Source organism: Cornus florida, unplaced genomic scaffold, assembly GCF_030987335.1.
Source record: "Cornus florida cultivar Cherokee Brave unplaced genomic scaffold, ASM3098733v1 CherokeeBrave_3.0.0_Hap2_Chr06, whole genome shotgun sequence".
NCBI classification, from domain to species: Eukaryota; Viridiplantae; Streptophyta; class Magnoliopsida; order Cornales; family Cornaceae; genus Cornus; species Cornus florida.
In genome coordinates, this window is record NW_026775576.1 from 87,246,313 (window position 1) to 87,266,311 (window position 19,999).

General features: G+C 39.3%; 2 protein-coding genes and 1 pseudogene across 3 annotated transcripts; 2 read left to right on the top strand and 1 right to left on the bottom strand.

The window, feature by feature from the left end:
* Nucleotides 1-701: 701 nt before the first annotated feature.
* Nucleotides 702-10,400, top strand: LOC132312613 (pentatricopeptide repeat-containing protein At4g38010). Of its 2 annotated transcripts, none has more exons than XM_059811039.1 (3): nucleotides 702-3,055; nucleotides 3,226-3,378; nucleotides 10,314-10,400. In XM_059811039.1, exon 1 carries the CDS (start codon nucleotides 832-834, stop codon nucleotides 2,608-2,610), a length of 1,779 nt encoding a protein of 592 aa, XP_059667022.1. In that variant the 5' UTR covers nucleotides 702-831; the 3' UTR covers nucleotides 2,611-3,055; nucleotides 3,226-3,378; nucleotides 10,314-10,400. The 2 variants fall into 2 exon arrangements, with proteins under 2 accessions (XP_059667022.1, XP_059667023.1); XM_059811040.1 differs by having other exon boundaries at nucleotides 10,308-10,393.
* On the top strand, nucleotides 10,319-13,926 carry LOC132314511 (protein HOTHEAD-like; annotated as a pseudogene).
* Nucleotides 13,927-15,413: 1,487 nt separating this feature from the next.
* Nucleotides 15,414-19,316, bottom strand: LOC132314512 (protein HOTHEAD-like). The gene is made up of 5 exons (XM_059813369.1): nucleotides 19,232-19,316; nucleotides 18,108-18,758; nucleotides 16,915-17,306; nucleotides 15,663-16,228; nucleotides 15,414-15,477 (listed from the first exon to the last, which is right to left on the bottom strand). Exons 1-5 carry the CDS (start codon nucleotides 19,314-19,316, stop codon nucleotides 15,414-15,416), a joined length of 1,758 nt encoding a protein of 585 aa, XP_059669352.1.
* Between the last annotated feature and the right edge of the window lie 683 nt (nucleotides 19,317-19,999).

The window sequence follows — 19,999 nt, forward strand, 5'->3', positions numbered from 1 at the left end:
TAATTTATCATTTTTTTTTTTTTTTTTATATTAATTCCAAACACACTGTTAGCAAACACACACACAAACAAAAATTTGAAACTAATAGCACTATTATAATATTATCGAACTTACTAAAAAGGGAAATTAAGTACTTTAAAGGGAAATTAAGTACTTTATTTTGTTCGAATTTTAAACTTAATAGTTGTATATTTAATATTAAAGATATCAGGTTCATACTTTTCAAAGGAACGTGAGTTCCAACTTCAGAATAAACATATGTGTAATTTTACCAACTAAAAAAAAAACTTGTATATTTAAGTTGAAATTGTAGTATTATAATTTATACACATATTAAACATATAATTGTTAAAAAAATTATATTGCCTCTAATTATTTTGGTATATAATTTTTTTTAAATAGTGTGCAATAATAGTAACATGACTGGATTGTAATTAACCTAACTATATATATGAGTTCTAAATAGTATCAACTAAACTATATTTTAATAATTGAAATAAAAATAAGATCTATTTTATAGATATGTGAAAAATGAAATGTTTAAATAAAAGATTTTAACAATTGAAGTCATCTCATGACTTTTCAATTTGATCCGATATTGGCTATTGGGATTTGAATATATATGATTGAAAAACAATACTAATAAACAGTATAATAATTATTATTGTAATAGTACTCCGTAGTATATAAAAACAAATAATATAAAAATACCACCGTATTTTTAAATTGAGTAAATGGCATGCAATGGCTCGTAGGAACTATTGACAAAGTAAGAATTCATATAGTAGCCCCTTTTGAAATGGGGTTATTGAATTTTTCTTCAACGAGGGAATGATTTCCTCAAAAAGGGTCATTTTAGACTTAATAATTCATAGATGCAACAATCTTAGATCCTTCAAGCAAGTCCATGCCCAAATAATCACATCCGGTGCCATTCTTGACGATTTAGTAGTAAGCAGAGTCTCCCAATTCTTGGGAAAATCTGTTGAATTTGTAGATTACGCTTTGGAATTCCTGAATCAAATCGATCCCTGTTCGAGGTCGTACCCATTTAATACTTTAATTTCTGGCTATGCCACTAGTAATTCGCCGAAGGTGGCATTTTTAGTTTACAAACGAATAATTGGAGATGGGTTTCTGCCCAATTTGTTTACTTTTCCTGTGGTTTTGAAATCTTGTGCTAAGTTTTCTGGCATTGAAGAAGGTAAGCAGATTCATGGTGTGGTTGTTAAGATGGGTTTTTCAAGTGATCTCTATGTTCAAAACTCTCTGCTTCATTTTTATAGCACTTGCGGTGAATGCCGTGTTGCCGGTGAGGTGTTTGATGATATGCTTGTGAGAGATGTGGTCACTTGGACTGGTTTGATATCTGGGTGTGTCAGGGCGGGTCGGTTGGAAGAGGCCGTAACGCTGTTTTTAAAAATGGATGTGGAGCCTAGTATAACAACCTTTGTTAGTGTGCTTGTAGCTTGTGGGCGACTTGGGTATTTGGTTATGGGGAAGTGTATTCATGGGTTGATTTTTAAGCATGGATTTGGAGCAAATTTGGTGGTAAGCAATGCTTTGTTGGATATGTATGTCAAGTGGGAGTGCTTGTGTGATGCAAAACAGCTCTTCCATGAGCTCCCAGAGAGAGATATCATTTCTTGGACTTGTTTGATAAGTGGATTGGTGCAATGTAAGTGTCCAAAGGAGTCGTTGCAATTGTTTAGTGACATGCAGATTTCAGGCATTCAACCTGATAAGGTGATACTTACTAGTGTGCTCTCAGCTTGTTCAAGTCTTGGGGCTCTCGACTGTGGGAGATGGGTCCATGAGTATATTGATCGTAGGGGCATCAAATGGGATATTCATATTGGAACTGCCATGGTTGATATGTATGCAAAATGTGGTTGCATAGAGATGGCACTGCAGACCTTCTATGAGATGTCTGGTAGGAATATCTCTGTTTGGAATGCCTTGTTGGGTGGTCTAGCAATGCATGGACATGGCCAAGAGGCACTCAAACATTTTGAGGAAATGATCAGAGTTGGGGTGAGGCTCAATGAGGTGACATTTCTTGCCATTTTGACAGCTTGTTGCCATTCTGGTTTGGTTGACCAAGGTCGTAGGCACTTCTATCAGATGAGTCAAGACTATAATCTCTCTCCAAGGTTAGAACATTATGGATGCATGGTTGATTTGCTTTGCAGGGCTGGCCTTTTGGAAGAAGCTCAGGATATCATCAGAGGTATGCCCATGCCACCCGATGTGCTCATATGGGGAGCTCTTCTTAGTTCTTTAAATGTCAATGGAAATGTGGAACTCGCCCAAGATATATTAGACCGCCTATATGAGCTTGGGTCACAGGATAGTGGAGTTTATGTCCTTCTCTCCAACATACATGCTACTAATGAAAGATGGGATGAAGTGAAAAGGTTGAGGAGATCGATGAAGGAGAAAGGTATGAGAAAGGTCCCCGGGTCAAGTGTTATAGAGGTGGATGGTAGAGCTCATGAGTTTCTAGTTGGAGATACTAACCACCCTCGAAGTGAGGATATTCACACACTGTTATATGTTCTTGCTACCCAAGTCCAACTTGAAGGGCATTTTTCTCACCAATTCTTATAAAAAAATGTATAATTTGTGGCAAAACTAAGGAACTTTTTGGTTGATTTTTTTTTCTTCTCACTATAATTATGTGACAACTTGTGTTATACCAATTCGTGATTTCTAAAAGTGTGCCTTCTTGATTTCTGTAAGTGTGCATCCTTCTTAATCAGTGGGACAATAGGTTTTACATATGCTACAAAAGAGATTTTCCACCTTTAAAGATCATGCCTCTGCTGGGTAGCATGTGGAATGGAAGAGGACAAACCTTTTTGGACAGTTAATCCAAGTCAGAAAGTGTTATTGGAACAACCAGCCTTATGATGAAACACTACTTTCACAGGACACGTACCATCAAAATCTGATTATTCATATGGTACATATTCAAGAGGAAGTATACAACATAACATAGTGTGTTCCAGACCATTTGAGATATTGAAGAGGAAATAATGAATGCTAATGTCAAGTAAGTTTGCTGGAACTTAGTTCAATTTAATTTTCTCAGTTTCAGTGTGTGAAAGATAATCTCAATTTGATTATAGAGTTCAGTTGCATGAAGAAGAAAAAGTATGGTAGAGGAAATTTGAAATTGTTACTGTAAGTTGTGGTACTAAATTGTGCCTGGCATTATCTCAGTTTCAGATTATGAAGACAAACATAAGTTCTGGACTTGAGATGACGTGAAGCCAAGTTCATTCAAGTATATAAGTAATGGCTACAGGAAGTGGAGGTCAGTACAGACATGTGAGTTATGCAATGGGCACCCAAAAATAAAACTCCATAACTCGGGTATATATCCTTAACCTTCTGAGTTTCTGGGTTTTCTCCGTTTGCTACTGTCAACGTTTCTGCTTACTTTTGATAAACGAATTTCTGCGTACTTTTGATAAACGAATGTCTTACCTGAAACATTATTGTACAAACGTTAATCAGTTCTGCTAATACCAAACCTTGTTGCAAGAAATGAGAGCATGGGCTTCTAATTCAAGCTCAAATACTTGTGATCAGAATTGCGCCACCTGTTACAGAATGTTCGTGTGCAATTTTTAAATGGTATTATTATTTTCGTTGCAATTTGTTTCTGATGAATTCATTTGAAATCAATCATAAACAGAAACAAGGGTGAATGGTCTAGGCAATAATAAAAAAAATTAATATATTAAAACACAAATAGTCCCCTTGAACTGATAGATTTAATTGAAAAAGAAGAGAAAGGAAATGAAAGGGAACTGAGAAAATAGGACAAAGTCGTCAAGCACCTATTTTGCTTTTCTATAAAAATATACAAGGAAATAGAGGAAAAGATACTGAAGTTAGTCATTATCTGTTTCATCCGTTTTTCCATCCAATAACAAGTGAATTTCATTTGATCTTTTCCTCCTTTTTACATAAAAACATCCTTTTTCTTTCTTCTATTCTTTATCTTTCTCAATTAACATGTGCTGTTACCACTGTCATTGCACAGGTGTAGGGAAGGGTTTTCACTTCCTTCCCTTGCTTTCTTTTCTCTTCCAATTAATGCTACCTTTCACTTACTCTCCATCCTAAATTCAAACTGCTATAATCAACCCATCCTAACTAAAACCTCATACTCTAAAGTTCACGAAGAGATTCTAAGTTTATTTCAATGCATCTATAATTTTCATTTGAGCAAGCTAATCCATTATGATAACTTAGGACTTGACCAAGCACAAGATGTTATTTGTGAAGTGAAGTATAGCCAACTCCCGATAGTTAAGAGTCATGGAAGATACAATAATCATTTAATGATAAACACACAAATATTTTTTCACTACATGTCTAATATAATGCATTCCCTTCTCTTTAGCAATAGTTAATAACATTTCCATAGACAATGTATGTATAATGTCTACTAATTCTATTCTAAGGAAAATATAAAACTAATAATATTTTTTCAATCTAATTATCACAAATTTTTATGTTGATGGGAAGTCACTCCTTTTATTGGGTAGGTTAAGAAGTTTTCGTTTTTGGTTGAGAATTTCACTGATTAAAACAGAACATATGTTGCAGTATTACTAAATTATTCAATGTATGTTTGAAAGAAATCGTTTGACTAGATAGTCGAAGCTGTACCATATAGAAAGAAATCCATTTAAGTCAGTAACTTTTTTTTGATAAGTAAATTTTATTGAAGAACCGCTCAAAAGTGGAGCGAGACCCAGGTACAAAAACAAGGCCAAGATGCCTCAAGCCTTCAAAGAGGCCAAGAAAACAACCAACTCCTCTACAGATCGAAAATCCCTCCCTGAAACCCAACAAAAAAGAGTGGAAAGAATAGAGAACTTAAGCATAGAGATAGGCTTTTCCCTTCCATTGAAGTATCTCCGATTTCTCTCAAGCCAAATACACCACCAAACACAAAGAGGCGTAGCCCTCCAAGCGTCCCGAATGAGAGCCCCCACTGAAAATCCTCTCCAAGCCTCAATCAAACCCTCTAGTAGAGCTAAGCATCACCCACGGGATCCCAAACAACCCAATCATCAAATCCCAAAAGCCCCTAGCCATGCTACAATGAAGCAGAAGGTGATCAACAGTCTCCTCATTACACAAAAACAAATAGCATCTATTAATCACCATTTAAGTCAGTAACTTAAATTAGTTTTCCCAACTACTACCCTAATTAATGACCCTTGTTTGGATTCAATTAATTAGCCTATGGTTTGGTGAGAGTTTTATATCTAACTACATGCATCAACTGTTCCTTCTAGTGGTATATCCCTTAAACTAATGCTTAATTCCAGGGTTCCTTAAATCCATATCCTAAGCGTGAAAAACCCCAAAGCAACTGAAGGTACTTGTATCTGACATTTTACCAACCCTAGAAAAAAATTCTCAAACACCATAGACTACATATGACCCCAGATAAGGAAAGTGCCTAAACTCTCTACCCTAACAGTTAAAACCTCGATCACAATACACAAAGTATAAGAAATCCTTTATTATGTTCTTCAACAGTTCAAATTTAACATGCTATATATATTTTTTTCATTTATCTGTTTATGCATTTCTCTCACTGGATATCAAACTGTTTACATATGTTATCTATATGTATGTGAGGAGTGTATAGTTGGTATATTACTATCATAAGTAACTGAAATAATTTAAGATTTTAATGATCCTTTATGAATTTTCAGATTAAAAAATAGAGTAAAAAATGTATATTAATTAATTGACATTGATTGTCTTAACCAATATTGCCCATAAGGCCACCGGCCCTATTGGCAAAAGGCAGTCAACTATATTTTAGATTTTTTTTTTTTGTTTAAATTTTTTTAATAGAAAATTTTAATAAAAAGAATTTGTAATCCTTATCCACCAAGAAGCATGAAATTGGAACTCTATAGGTTTAGACTCATCACAATCAGAATGAGGATGAGCTACTATAGTCTCACTAAAGAGAATTCGATAAGTCAGGGTTTTGCTGCCTTTCACCTCATCGGAGAGAGAGCATGGGGTTTCTTTTATGGCTCAACTATCTTTGAGTAGTAGGGTAACTAGGGTTCGAACACAAGTACACAATGCAGGATTCAGGTTATCACTGATGAATTCAGTCATACGCTGAGCAAGAATTTGGATTTTAATGCGGTTTGACTGTTGGATATTCACAACCTTTATAATTCTCTACAAAATATATAATAGATTATTTTTCTTATTACGTGAATGTAGGCGATTTTGTCAAACCACATTAAATCATGTATTTCTTGTGTGATTGTATCCATCAGTTGTGATTGCACCTTTATGTGAGTATTTTTTGCATGCATTTGTTAGTGCACAATAGTTTTACAGATTAAACTTTGCTTTTTATGGTATCAGAAATATTCTGTGAGGCAATAGGACTTGTAAAATTACGATGTGTTAGAAAAAGTAAAAATAGGATTGAAATAAGGTGATCCTCTACAAATGGGGCTCTGAAATGATGATTATATAATCTTAATCAGTTAGTTCTTCTGATTTATGCACTAAAGGACAATTGACTTTCCACACCACTGAACTAGAATTAAGATATGCACTAGGAGAAATAGGACAAAAGTTGGAAACAAACCCTATCATACTCGATATTCTAGTTAACATCGATGTGTATAGCTGTGATGACCCTGTGGGCGGGTGTGCCGTGGGCGGGTGCGAGAGACACTGTCAGGCTACCACACTGGCGAGCTACGGGTGCACAGTCCCACATCGCCTGGGTAGAGGAAAGGTGAAGTACTTATATGTAAGTGTGTCACCTCCAATTGGTATGAGGCCTTTTGGGGTGAAGCCTAAGAGCAAAACCGTGCGGGCTCAGGCGCAAAGCGGACAATATCATACCATGTGGTGGAGTGGGTCGTTACAAATGATATCAGAGCCTGACCCAGCCGGAAGTGTGCCGACGGGGACGTCGGGCCTCCAAGGGGGGTGGATTGTGATGACCCTGTGGGCGGGTGTGCCGTGGGCGGGTGCGAGAGACACTGTCAGGCTACCACACTGGCGAGCTACGGGTGCACAGTCCCACATCGCCTGGGTAGAGGAAAGGTGAAGTACTTATATGTAAGTGTGTCACTTCCAATTGGTATGAGGCCTTTTGGGGTGAAGCCTAAGAGCAAAACCGTGCGGGCTCAGGCCCAAAGCGGACAATATCATACCATGTGGTGGAGTGGGTCGTTACAAATGGTATCAGAGCCTGACCCAGCCGGAAGTGTGCCGACGGGGACGTCGGGCCTCCAAGGGGGGTGGATTGTGATGACCCTGTGGGCGGGTGTGCCGTGGGCGGGTGCGAGAGACACTGTCAGGCTACCACACTGGCGAGCTACGGGTGCACAGTCCCACATCGCCTGGGTAGAGGAAAGGTGAAGTACTTATATGTAAGTGTGTCACCTCCAATTGGTATGAGGCCTTTTGGGGTGAAGCCTAAGAGCAAAACCGTGCGGGCTCAGGCCTAAAGCGGACAATATCATACCATGTGGTGGAGTGGGTCGTTACAAATGGTATCAGAGCCTGACCCAGCCGGAAGTGTGCCGACGGGGACGTCGGGCCTCCAAGGGGGGTGGATTGTGATGACCCTGTGGGCGGGTGTGCCGTGGGCGGGTGCGAGAGACACTGTTAGGCTACCACACTGGCGAGCTACGGGTGCACAGTCCCACATCGCCTGGGTAGAGGAAAGGTGAAGTACTTATATGTAAGTGTGTCACCTCCAATTGGTATGAGGCCTTTTGGGGTGAAGCCTAAGAGCAAAACCGTGCGGGCTCAGGCCCAAAGCGGACAATCATACCATGTGGTGGAGTGGGTCGTTACAAATGGTATCAGAGCCTGACCCAGCCGGAAGTGTGCCGACGGGGACGTCGGGCCTCCAAGGGGGGTGGATTGTGATGACCCTGTGGGCGGGTGTGCCGTGGGCGGGTGCGAGAGACACTGTCAGGCTACCACACTGGCGAGCTACGGGTGCACAGTCCCACATCGCCTGGGTAGAGGAAAGGTGAAGTACTTATATGTAAGTGTGACATCTCCAATTGGTATGAGGCCTTTTGGGGTGAAGCCTAAGAGCAAAACCGTGCGGGCTCAGGCCCAAAGCGGACAATATCATACCATGTGGTGGAGTGGGTCGTTACAAATGGTATCAGAGCCTGACCCAGCCGGAAGTGTGCCGACGGGGACGTCGGGCCTCCAAGGGGGGTGGATTGTGATGACCCTGTGGGCGGGTGTGCCGTGGGCGGGTGCGAGAGACACTGTCAGGCTACCACACTGGCGAGCTACGGGTGCACAGTCCCACATCGCCTGGGTAGAGGAAAGGTGAAGTACTTATATGTAAGTGTGTCACCTCCAATTGGTATGAAGCCTTTTGGGGTGAAGCCTAAGAGCAAAACCGTGCGGGCTCAGGCCCAAAGCGGACAATATCATACCATGTGGTGGAGTGGGTCGTTACAAATGGTATCAGAGCCTGACCCAGTCGGAAGTGTGCCGACGGGGACGTCGGGTCTCCAAGGGGGGTGGATTGTGACGACTTTGTGGGCGGGTGTGCCGTGGGCGGGTGCGAGAGACACTGTCAGGCTACCACACTGGCGAGCTACGGGTGCACAGTCCCACATCGCCTGGGTAGAGGAAAGGTGAAGTGCTTATATGTAAGTGCATCATCTCCAATTGGTATGAGGCCTTTTGGGGTGAAGCCTAAGAGCAAAACTGTAACGACCCACTCCACCACATGGTATGATATTGTCCGCTTTGGGCCTGAGCCCGCACGGTTTTGCTCTTAGGCTTCACCCCAAAAGGCCTCATACCAATTGGAGGTGACACACTTACATATAAGTACTTCACCTTTCCTCTACCCAGGCGATGTGGGACTGTGCATCCGTAGCTCGCCAGTGTGGTAGCCTGACAGTGTCTCTCGCACCCGCCCACGGCACACCCGCCCACAGGGTCATCACAATCCACCCCCCTTGGAGGCCCGACGTCCCCGTCGGCACACTTCCGGCTGGGTCAGGCTCTGATACCTTTTGGGGTGAAGCCTAAGAGCAAAACCGTGCGGGCTCAGGCCCAAAGCGGACAATATCATACCATGTGGTGGAGGCTACCACATTGGCGAGCTACGGGTGCACAAGTCTCACATCGCCTAGGTAGAGGAAAGGTGAAGTGCTTATATGTAAGTGTGTCACCTCCAATTGGTATGAGGCCTTTTGGGGTGAAGCCTAAGAGCAAAACTGTAACGACCCACTCCACCACATGGTATGATATTGTCCGCTTTGGGCCTGAGCCCGCACGGTTTTGCTCTTAGGCTTCACCCCAAAAGGCCTCATACCAATTGGAGGTGACACACTTACATATAAGCACTTCACCTTTCCTCTACCTAGGCGATGTGAGACTTGTGCACCCGTAACTCGCCAATGTGGTAGCCTGTCAGTGTCTCTCGCACCCGCCCACGACACACCCGCCCACAAGGTCATCACAATCCACCCCCCTTGGAGGCCCGACGTCCCCGTCGGCACACTTCCGGCTGGGTCAGGCTCTGATACCATTTGTAACGACCCACTCCACCACATGGTATGATATTGTCCGCTTTGGGCTTGAGCCCGCACGGTTTTTGTAACGACCCACTCCACCACATGGTATGATATTGTCCGCTTTGGGCCTCAGCCCGCACGGTTTTGCTCTTAGGCTTCACCCCAAAAGGCCTCATACCAATTGGAGGTGACACACTTACATATAAGTACTTCACCTTTCCTCTACCCAGGCGATGTGGGACTGTGCACCCGTAGCTCGCCAGTGTGGTAAAAAAAATCAATGGCAACCATCCAAGAAGATAGGAAAGGTGAAGTACTTATATGTAAGTGTGTCACCTCCAATTGGTATGAGGCCTTTTGGGGTGAAGCCTAAGAGCAAAACCGTGCGGGCTCAGGCCCAAAGCGGACAATATCATACCATGTGGTGGAGTGGGTCGTTACAATAGCTTTCCTCTTTCTCGTTTCAGATGATGGAAGTCTTGGAAGGCCTTCATGAACTGTCAAGCTTTACTATCTCACTGTCAGCCTTATATATATGTGCTTTGGACAGGTAGAGTGATATATGGGAGGCCGTAGTTGGTATCATAAAGCATGCATTTCAACAATCTCTAAGGAAATTGAATCTTTATATGCAATGGGTGCAAATTTGACATTGTTAAACTAGTAAATCGGTTCTTCAGTAGACTTAAATACAAGAGTTTTTTTTCTCACTTTTCTGTTTTGTAGTTACAGAGAACATGGGTTTGGGGTTGTGGAGTTTTACCTCTGCTGCTCTACTGGGAATTAGCTTCTTTCACGGTTCTTGTTTCTCAGAGAAAGGTACTTTCATAAGCCTCTCTCTCTCTCTCTCTCTCTCTCGTGATAAATAAACTTTGATTCTTTAGTTGACTAAACATGCTAGAATCTGTTTTGATCAACTAGTAAGTCTATCATCTTTATCATTGAAAGAAAAATACGATTACATTGTATTTAGTGCAATTATATATATATATACTAATTGCATATATGTCCATCTGACTCTCTTACTGTGGTTCTAGCTCCATATTCCACATTCACTCGAGATGCAATATTTGCCCCATCAGTTGTATATTTCGACTATATTATTGTTGGTGGAGGAACTTCAGGGTGTGCATTAGCGGCCACTATCTCTCAAGGTACAAATGTTTTGGTGCTTGAAAGAGGTGGTTTGCCCTACGGAAATCCTAATATAAGCAACATAGGATCTTTCTCCGCCACTCTTTCAGACACCTCTCCATCATCACCTTCTCAACTGTTCATCTCCACAGACGGTATGTTTAATAGCTGAGCCCATGTTTTGGGTGGTGGCACTGCCATAAACGCTGGGTTCTACACTATGTGAACCGAGTTGGTTGGGACCCAAAACTGGTTGATGAGTCCTATGAATGGGTAGAAAAGAAGGTGGTGTTCAGGCCTCAGATCTCGGAGTGGCAATCAGCGGTGAGAGATGGGTTGGTTGAAGTTGGTGTGTTGCCATATAATGGATTTACATATGATCATCTTTATGGGACTAAAGTTGGTGGGACCATCTTCGATCAGGATGGTCATCGACACACCGCTGCTGATTTATTAGAACATGCTGACCCAAGAAGTATTACGGTTTTCTTGAATGAAACAGTGCACCAGATCTTGTTTAGGATGGAAGGAAAACATTATACCTGCCTGAAAAGTAGTGGTTGAAAGGGAAACCTTTACAGTCTGTTTGGCAATTTGGAATCTGTGACTTGAAATTGAAGTTGAAAGGAAAAATAGTTAAAATTTATACTGACATGGTTTTACTCCAGTTGCAAGATGTAGATTCTGTATTGTCAAACACAGCATAGAAGTTTTTCTTTAATTTGGGTTTCCCATTATATTTTATCGTAGAATTCCAAGTTTTCACGATTTATAACTTTTAAGTTAAGTCTATAATGAAGGGAGCCCCTCATTGTAGTTTTTTCCTACTTTTTGTTATGCTGCCAAATGCAGCATTCTAGAGTTACCCATTTATTGTGATTTGGAAGCTATAGCTTTACCTCAATGGCTCTTTGGCATTTTATCTGTTTTTATTTTTATTTATTATTATGTTTTAAATGAAAAAAAAAAAAAAATGTGACCATGGCTTCATGGACTAAAATCATTTTTTCTGAGTCATTCATAATTACTGTAAAACAAGCATACCCAACCAATAGTCATATAATTGTCGGATCACTTTCATTTTAGTAATTTTGTGTGGTACAGTAGAACCTGTCAAGTAATGTTGATATATTACTTTTGCAACAATCATCTGTTGTATTATTCTTGTAATTGGTGCCTTACAATTATTTCTTTATCATGTCAAAAGTAATTTTTATTAATGTATATCAATTTTTATGTTGATGCTGTAGGAAAATTGAGACCAAAGGCTTGTGGGGTGGTTTTTAGAGATGCAAAAGGAAGCAAGCACATAGCGTACTTGAATAAGCACTCCCTGAACAAGATCATCCTGTCAGCTGGTGCGATTGGAAGCCCACAGCTTTTGATGCTGAGTGGCATTGGGCCAGCAAAACACCTTTTGCCCATAAAATAAGGGTGATAATGGACCAGCCCATGGTTGGTCAAGGGATGGCAGATAATCCTTTGAACGTCATATTTATTCCTTCGCCTCGGCTGGTGGAAGTCTCCCTCATCCAAATTGTGGGCATTACCCGGTTTGACAGCTATTTTGAAACAGCTAGTGGGTCTCACTTTGGTTATGATTGGGCGCTTAGCATGGCTAGAGAATTTGGAATATTAGCGAATCAGGTTAGTTCTTGCTTCTTATTAACTGGCATATGTAGGTCTATGGATTGCTCCAGTTGAACTAAATTTTTTTGAGCCAGCACAAGTTTTACTTATGCTTGGCCAAGCTCAAACATTACAGTAGGTTGCTTTGGGTTTAATTAAAGATTTTAAAGTTAATCCTACTCCAAACATGGGCCAATACCATAAGCTGTATATAGACTTGTATTTCAATCTGTTTTGTGGTGATATTTTGGATAAAAGTTGTGTTTGCCAACCATGAGAGTATTGGAAACTGAATACCTATTTTGTGTAGATAATATAAAAAATTGATCATATTCAGTTGTCCTCCCAACATTGCATTGTGAGGTCTACACTATGTAATGGCCGTTTTTAACCCAGTTTAATATGCAACAAGTGAAAAACATGAACCCAAAAAATAGAAAAGATGATTTTCAATTGGAAAAGATGATAATATTCAGTTATCCTCCCAACATTTGGAAAAAAATTTGGTGTGAAAAGACGATTTTCAGTTTAGTTGTTGTCAAATTGAATTTATCTTAGAAGGATTCTTATGATAAAATGATCATAGTTTTACTCGAGGTTATCACCCAGCAGTACAAAAAAAAAAATTATATATTATTGCCAGGAAGGGAAGGTCAAAGGAAATAACTGAACAGAATGGTTGACACTTTGGCAGACTGGTGGCCAGGCCACCAAAGTGTATTCTGAGCAAAGAACCCCAGAAGCCAAAGCTAAAGCTGATGAAAACATGAGTCCTAATCTCATTGGAACTCTTCAAGCTGGATTCATCTTTGAAAAGGTTGCAGGCCCATTCTCATCTGGCTATCTCAAGCTCAGAACTAAAGATCCCAATGACAACCCCTACGTTACTTTCAACTACTTCAAGGAGCCCCAGGACCTGCAGCAGTGTGTCCAAGGCATGAGGACTGTTATCAACGTTGTAGAATCCAAGTCCTTCTCAAAGTTCCGCTCTGCTAAGTTGCCAGTGCAAGATCTTATTAACATGATGCTGACCTTTCGGGTGAACTTGCGACCAAGGCATGCCAATGCCTCATTTTTCTTGGAACAGTTCTGTATAGACACTGTCGTGACGCAATGGCATTATCATGGAAGCTGCCAAGGGTTGTCGATGGTGATTATATAGTTCTTGGAGTGGATGCATTACGTGTTATTGACATGTCCACCTTTTATTATTCCCCTGGAGCTAATCCCCAAGCAACTGTTATGATGCTTGGGAGGTAATCGATCATTGTTTTCATTGTCACTGTCATCATCATCTTCTGAATATTTTGATCTGAGAGTATTATCAATGGAATTTGTAATATGTTATCTCGTGATGCAGGTACATGGGACAAAAAATTCTGCAAGGAAGGAAATAGATGAGCTTCCGAACCTTTGTATTTCAAAAATAAATAATGTTATGCTTTTGCATGGTATGGATACTAGTATGTGAATAGACTAGGAGAGGTACTTGATGTTTTTGCTACTGCTTCAGTATGTAATCACATCTTTAAATAAAACAACATTAGTTTGAATTGCAATGCCATGCTCTATTCTGCATTCACTGGTGATTCCCGCGGCCGTCATTTTCTCATGGGAGTCTTGATTATCAACATATTTGATAATCTGAAAAATATTTTGTTTAATATATATATAGGTGTGTGTATATATAAATATATTTATTTATTTTTATGTCCTTCCTGGGATATTGGAATGGAGTTCAAATCTTTAATAAACCTGCAATTCAATGAACACAGGAGGTGAAATCAACAAGAACATATATATGAAACATGACAACCATGAGTGTTTTTTACAAAACATTCTATGTCATCTATGTACTGTATAAAACTGAGTTGGAAAGCAAAATATACACTTTTATTTCAGTTACCTTATCCATACATAATGCCTTTGAAGAGAGAATCAGGATACAAGACCATATATTAAGCTGAAGCAGTCACAGGGCAACTCTCCTTTGGCATGTCACCGGAATTTCGTCCCGGTGGCCCTATATATTTCACCACTGATCACCATAACATGCCAAGAGAAAGGAGCCCTACAACTGTTTCGCTTATCGAGCAGCTGCTTCCTCTTCCTTCAATGCATCTCAATTGCTTCAGAGTTTTGCAGGTGATCGATGTACAACTTATAAGCAGTTCGATGAGGTCTTGAGAGATGGAATAAACCAATGAAGCAATGGCATATGCCAAGTGATGTGCTATATGGAATCCTTCAATACCTACTTTAATGTATTTCTGGTCACTCCATGGATGGCTTCTTATCTTAAGCGTTTCCATGTCTTGAAAAAGTTTTTGAGAATATGAGATTCTTCTCCTCTCCTTGTCCATAGGCAATAATATGTGAAGTAGAAAAAAGCAGTTGAAAGGAGATGCTATCTAAGCTATGAAGTTGTCTGAATTCTTACTAAGATGGGTCTTGAAATGGCATATCCTTTGTCATATTCTTCTTCCTTTGCTTTATATGTTGGCTCTTGGGATTCTTTGCAAAGTCCAAGCAGGTGTGTTTTTTTTTTTTATTTTTTTTATTTTTTATATTTTTTAAAGCAAATGTATATTAGCTGCGTCGGGTATAAAAACAATTGGGAAGAACTTTTTTTTTTTTAAGTTAGTACTCACACACACGCTTCCCATGCTCTGATCTCACTTTGAAAAGTAAGGACCTGGTACTGTTAAGTCATTGACTATTAGTAGAACCAATTTTATAAAATGGTGTATTTCTATTGGTGGGGCATACCAATAACAAATCTAATTCAATCGTCAATATGTGTGTGTATATATATTCCATGTTCAATTCTAGCTCTCCACACTAATCACAGGCTAATTAGTGATTTGTAACTGCTGGAGCAACTTCGCAATCCAAATTAAAGTTGTATTGATTATTGAAACACATGACAACAACCAATGCAGTTGCGAAAACACTGTTCTACCGATTTATGCACAAAAAATATATAACATGTCCAAGGCAAAATTCAAGCATATATAACCCTCAATAACAATCGAATCACATTCTCCAATATAAAGGGTTGGACCATCATCACATTCTCATCTGCTTTCTCCCATTTTGAAACCTCTCACACATAATTCTTTGTCCCATGTACCTGCATGCATAACAAAATACACAACATAATATTTCATTTATTCCTATGATAATGACTTTTATGTCGAAGAGTTTGAACGCACAACATGGGGAGTCAAAGATGTAAGTTCAAACTCCTAGGCATAAATATCATTATTCTTATTTATTTCTATGATGACGACGACGATGATAACACCTAGAACTTACCTTCCTAGCATCATAACAGTGGCTTGAGGATTAGTTCCTGGGGAATTATAAAATGTGGATCCATCGATAACGCGTAATGCATCCACACCAAGAAGTTTATAATCATGATCAACAACCCTACCAACTTGGCACCCTCCATGGTAGTGCCATATGGTCATGACAGTGTCCATGCAGAACTGTTGCAGTGACACTGAAGCATTGAGATGCTTTCGTCGCAAGTTCACCGGAAAGGTCAGCATCATGTCGATGAGGGCTTGCACCGGCAGGGCTCTAAGGCGGAACTCCGAGAAAGACCTTGATTGTATGACATCAATAATGGTCCTCATGCCTTGGACACACCTCTGCAAGTCCCTGGGGTCTTTGAAGTAGTTAAAAGTAACCCTAGGGTTATCATTAGGGTTTCTGGTTCTGAGCTCGAGATAGCCGGACGACAAGGGTCCCATGATCTTCTCCAGGATAACTCCGGCATTAAAAGTTCCATTGAGGATAGAGCTTATGTATTCATGAGCTAGGGTTTTGGATTCTGTGGTTCTTTGCTCAGGAGGCACTGTGGGTGGTTCAGTGGTCTGCCAAAATGTGAACAATTTTGTATTGTTAGTTACTTTTTGTTTACTAATTAATTTGCTACACAGGTGAATTCAAATGGTCTACAAAAATGTGAACAATTTTGTATTGTTAGTTCCTTTTGTTTACTAATTAATTTGCTATATAGTGGAATTCAAATGGTCTAAGGTAATTTTTATCACCCAATTCCAAATGATTTTCTCAATTAGATGGGCATTTTCATTTTCTCAAGGAAAACTATACAAGATCACTTTTACGGTTTTATGTTTTAAAAAATAAAACTATTTTATAAATATCTCTTATAGTGATAGAATTCACTAAAATATATATATTTTTATTTACACATATCAACTGTTGTCTTTTGTATATGTGTAAGCTTTATTTATTGTGTTACCCAAGCAAAATTATTGAATTGCCCTTCATTAAAAAACTTTGATTCAACAAACTTTTTTTTAAAAATTTCACCATAAGGATGGATTGTAAAAGTGAATTATCAGTTTTTGCTATGGGTGATTATTCAATCAGGCTCAACCACATAAACCATAATAGAACTCAAACCTGCCCACAGTTTGAGATGGGTCAAACCTGAGTGGAACTAATGCTGCTTCAGTGTTTTATAGAAATGATATGGGCCAATTGATGGGCTAACACAAGTGGGTTAATGGAGAAAGTAAGAACTAACCTGAACCTTTGATGTTCCCATTAGTCGGGCCATACTCCGAGCCCAACTGTAACCAAAGTTGGACCCACTAGCCGTTTCAATGTAGCTGTCAAACCGGGTAATGCCCACAACTTGGACGAGAGAGACTTCAACGGGCCGAGGTGAAGGAATAAATAGGGCGTTCATTGGATTATCAGCCATCCCTTGACCAACCATTGGCTGGTTTACTAACACCCTGATTCCATGGGCCGAGAGTTGTTTTGTGGGCCCAATTCCACTCAACATCAAAAGCTGTGGGCTTCCAATTGCACCAGCTGACAATATGATCTCGTTCATTGAGCCCATATTCAAGTATGCTCTGTGCATGTTACCTTTTGCATCTGTAAATACCACACCATGAGCCTTTGGCCTCAATTTCCCTACATCACCATCAAAATGATTACTATCTTAGTATTATTAGTTACCGTTCGATCACACTAAAAAAAGATCCTAGCAAAAAAAAAACCATTGATCACTAAAATTGATATTATGAGGCATTAATTGCAAAGGAAAATGATATTTACACTTTGTGAAAGACTTGGTTATCCTTGAAAGCCACACTCAAATACCAAAATTATTATAGAAATGACTCTCGTACTACATTTATAGGAATAATTTTGTCATTTCATATGTTATAAATTTTAAGGAGAGTGTAACAAGAGAAAAGTGGAGTATCAAATTCATATCCCAAATTACAAGAGTGATACAAAATATGATCTACTTCCTTGCTAATTTCTTTAATCTCTTAACAACATACATACTCTTTCATCTTTGTATGATCTACGTCTTCTAATTGGACAAACTAGTCTACAATTTAATTAATTTTTCTCTAATTTTAATATATAAATTCCACATAAAAAAAAAAATTTATGATTTGGGGTTTTTCATTTCAAACACTCATTTTTGGGGTTTTTCTGTATAAACGTACACGTGGATATAAAATTAAATAATTGTCACACCCTTTGAAGTGCAGGTAAAAACCATACTTCTAACATTTATTTAATTTCCTAATTAAATCTTTCACATGCATTAAAAGACCTGCCCAGCTTTGGACTGATCAGCCCATGCATTTGTAGCACATAGATCAGCTGTTCTACTTGTACTAAGTATTACTCGTAACACACACACAAACACACACAACACATGCATGCATTAAATACAAGTTTAATACACAAAATTACCTTTCAAGAGTTTCATCCTAAATAAGATCCGTTGCACTGTTGCATTCAAGAAAACAGCAATCCTTGTTGGATCAGCATACTCTAGCAAATCAGCAGCAGTGTGTCGATGACCGTCCCGATCGAAGATGGTCCCACCAAATTTAGTCCCATACAGATGATCATACGTAAATCCATGATATGGCAACACCCCCACCTCAAGCAATCCATCTCTCACCGCCGATTGCCACTGCAACATCGGAGGCCGAAACACCACCTTCTTTTCCACCCATTCATAGGACTCATTCACCAGTTTTTGGTCCCACCCCACTTGGTGCACATAGCCGGTGCTAGCCCGGGTGTAGAAACCGGCGTTCAAGGCCGTGCCGCCACCCAACACCCGGGCTCGGCTGTTAATGACACCGTCCGTGGAGATGAAAAGTTGGGATGGTGAGGAAGGGGAGGTGTCCGAAAGACTGGCCACGAAAGAAGTAATGTTGTTTATGTTAGGGTTTCCATAGGGCAAACCACCTCTTTCGAGCACCAAGACGGTTGCGCCTTGAGACAGAGTGGCCGCTAATGCACAGCCGGAGGTTCCGCCGCCGATGATGATGTAGTCGTAGTGTATGAGTGGTGGAGCCAATGTTGCATCTCGAGCAAATGTGGAATATGGAGCTAGAGAGAGAGCACATAATTAATAAAGGGTGTAATTTTAGGACGATATTATTATTTAGAACGGAAATTCAAATCTAGAGATACATTTCAAAAGGGATATAATTTTCTCTATTAGTATTTTCGGTTAGACTTTTAAGTCTAAAAATCATTTTTTAACATTTATTCTCAACTAAAAAGTTATACACTAATTTTCCAAAAAGCAAGAAATGTTAAGTACATGGAAACTTTTAAAATGAACAAAATCTTTTTTTTTTTTTTTTTTTCATGAACAAATCTTAGTGTGGTAACTTGTAGCACCATTAAATGAAATGGATGCCCTAAATGTAATAAAAATAAATAAATTCTCTCTTATAATGCTAAAGGAGATAAAATTTACTATAAAGCTGATCAAAACCAATGCACAAGAGCTAATTTAGTAAACAAAGAAACAAAATTTATTGATCACAGAGAGAGAGAGGGGCATATGAAATTACCTTTTTCTGAGGAACATGAAGAAGTATTAAAGAAGAGAATTGCCAGTTGAGCTGCAAAAACATAACTCCACAACCCAAAATCCATGTTCACTCTAACTTCAATTTTCTGATCGAGTCTTGAGTCTTTGATTGCTTACAGAACCAATAATCAAACAATAACCTTTATATATATATATATATATATATATATATATATATGAATCCTAACTACGTCCCCAAAGGCACAAAGATTTCTTTGTAACACTTACTTGGAAAGACAGGTAGTTCTAGCTAAACAATATCAAAATTGCACACATTTCATTCATGGATCTCTTTAGAGAGTACTGTTGAACTGCTTGCTCTGTGATACCAACTAGGCCTTCTCTTGTACCCCTCTACCTGTCCAAATCACTTATATATAAACACACACATACACACACACAAGGTCAACAGTATATAGTTAATGCTTGACAATTAATGAAGCCATTCTCAGACTTCCATAGCCAGTCTGTAACAAGAAAGAGAGAGACTATATAAATGGACATTAAGTACAATGTCAAATGCAAATATGGTTTGTTTCAACTTTTGTCCTATTTTTCCTACTGCCTTAAATTTAAATTAATGGCATTGCCATCTTTTTACTGTTCCGTTTATATAGATATGCCCTAAGTCACACAATTATAGTCAATGGGTGTTACTCCTACACTCCAAACGAACATTTATGAGTTAAATCTAACTTTTGCCAATTGCAATGGTTCCATTGTCTTAAGGGCAGTAATCCCCAAGAAG

Bases quoted from the DNA above. Each gene is read 5' to 3' on its own strand.
- LOC132314512 (XM_059813369.1), bottom strand. From the start codon at position 19,316: ATGGATTTTGGGTTGTGGAGTTATGTTTTTGCAGCTCAACTGGCAATT. The intron at 17,307-18,107 runs GTAATTTTGTGT...ATGGTGATGTAG, and splicing joins TAGGATGAAACTCTTGAAAG to GGAAATTGAGGCCAAAGGCT. The intron at 15,478-15,662 runs GTAAGTTCTAGG...TTATGCATGCAG, and splicing joins ACTGTTATGATGCTAGGAAG to GTACATGGGACAAAGAATTA.
- LOC132312613 (XM_059811039.1), top strand. From the start codon at position 832: ATGATTTCCTCAAAAAGGGTCATTTTAGACTTAATAATTCATAGATGC.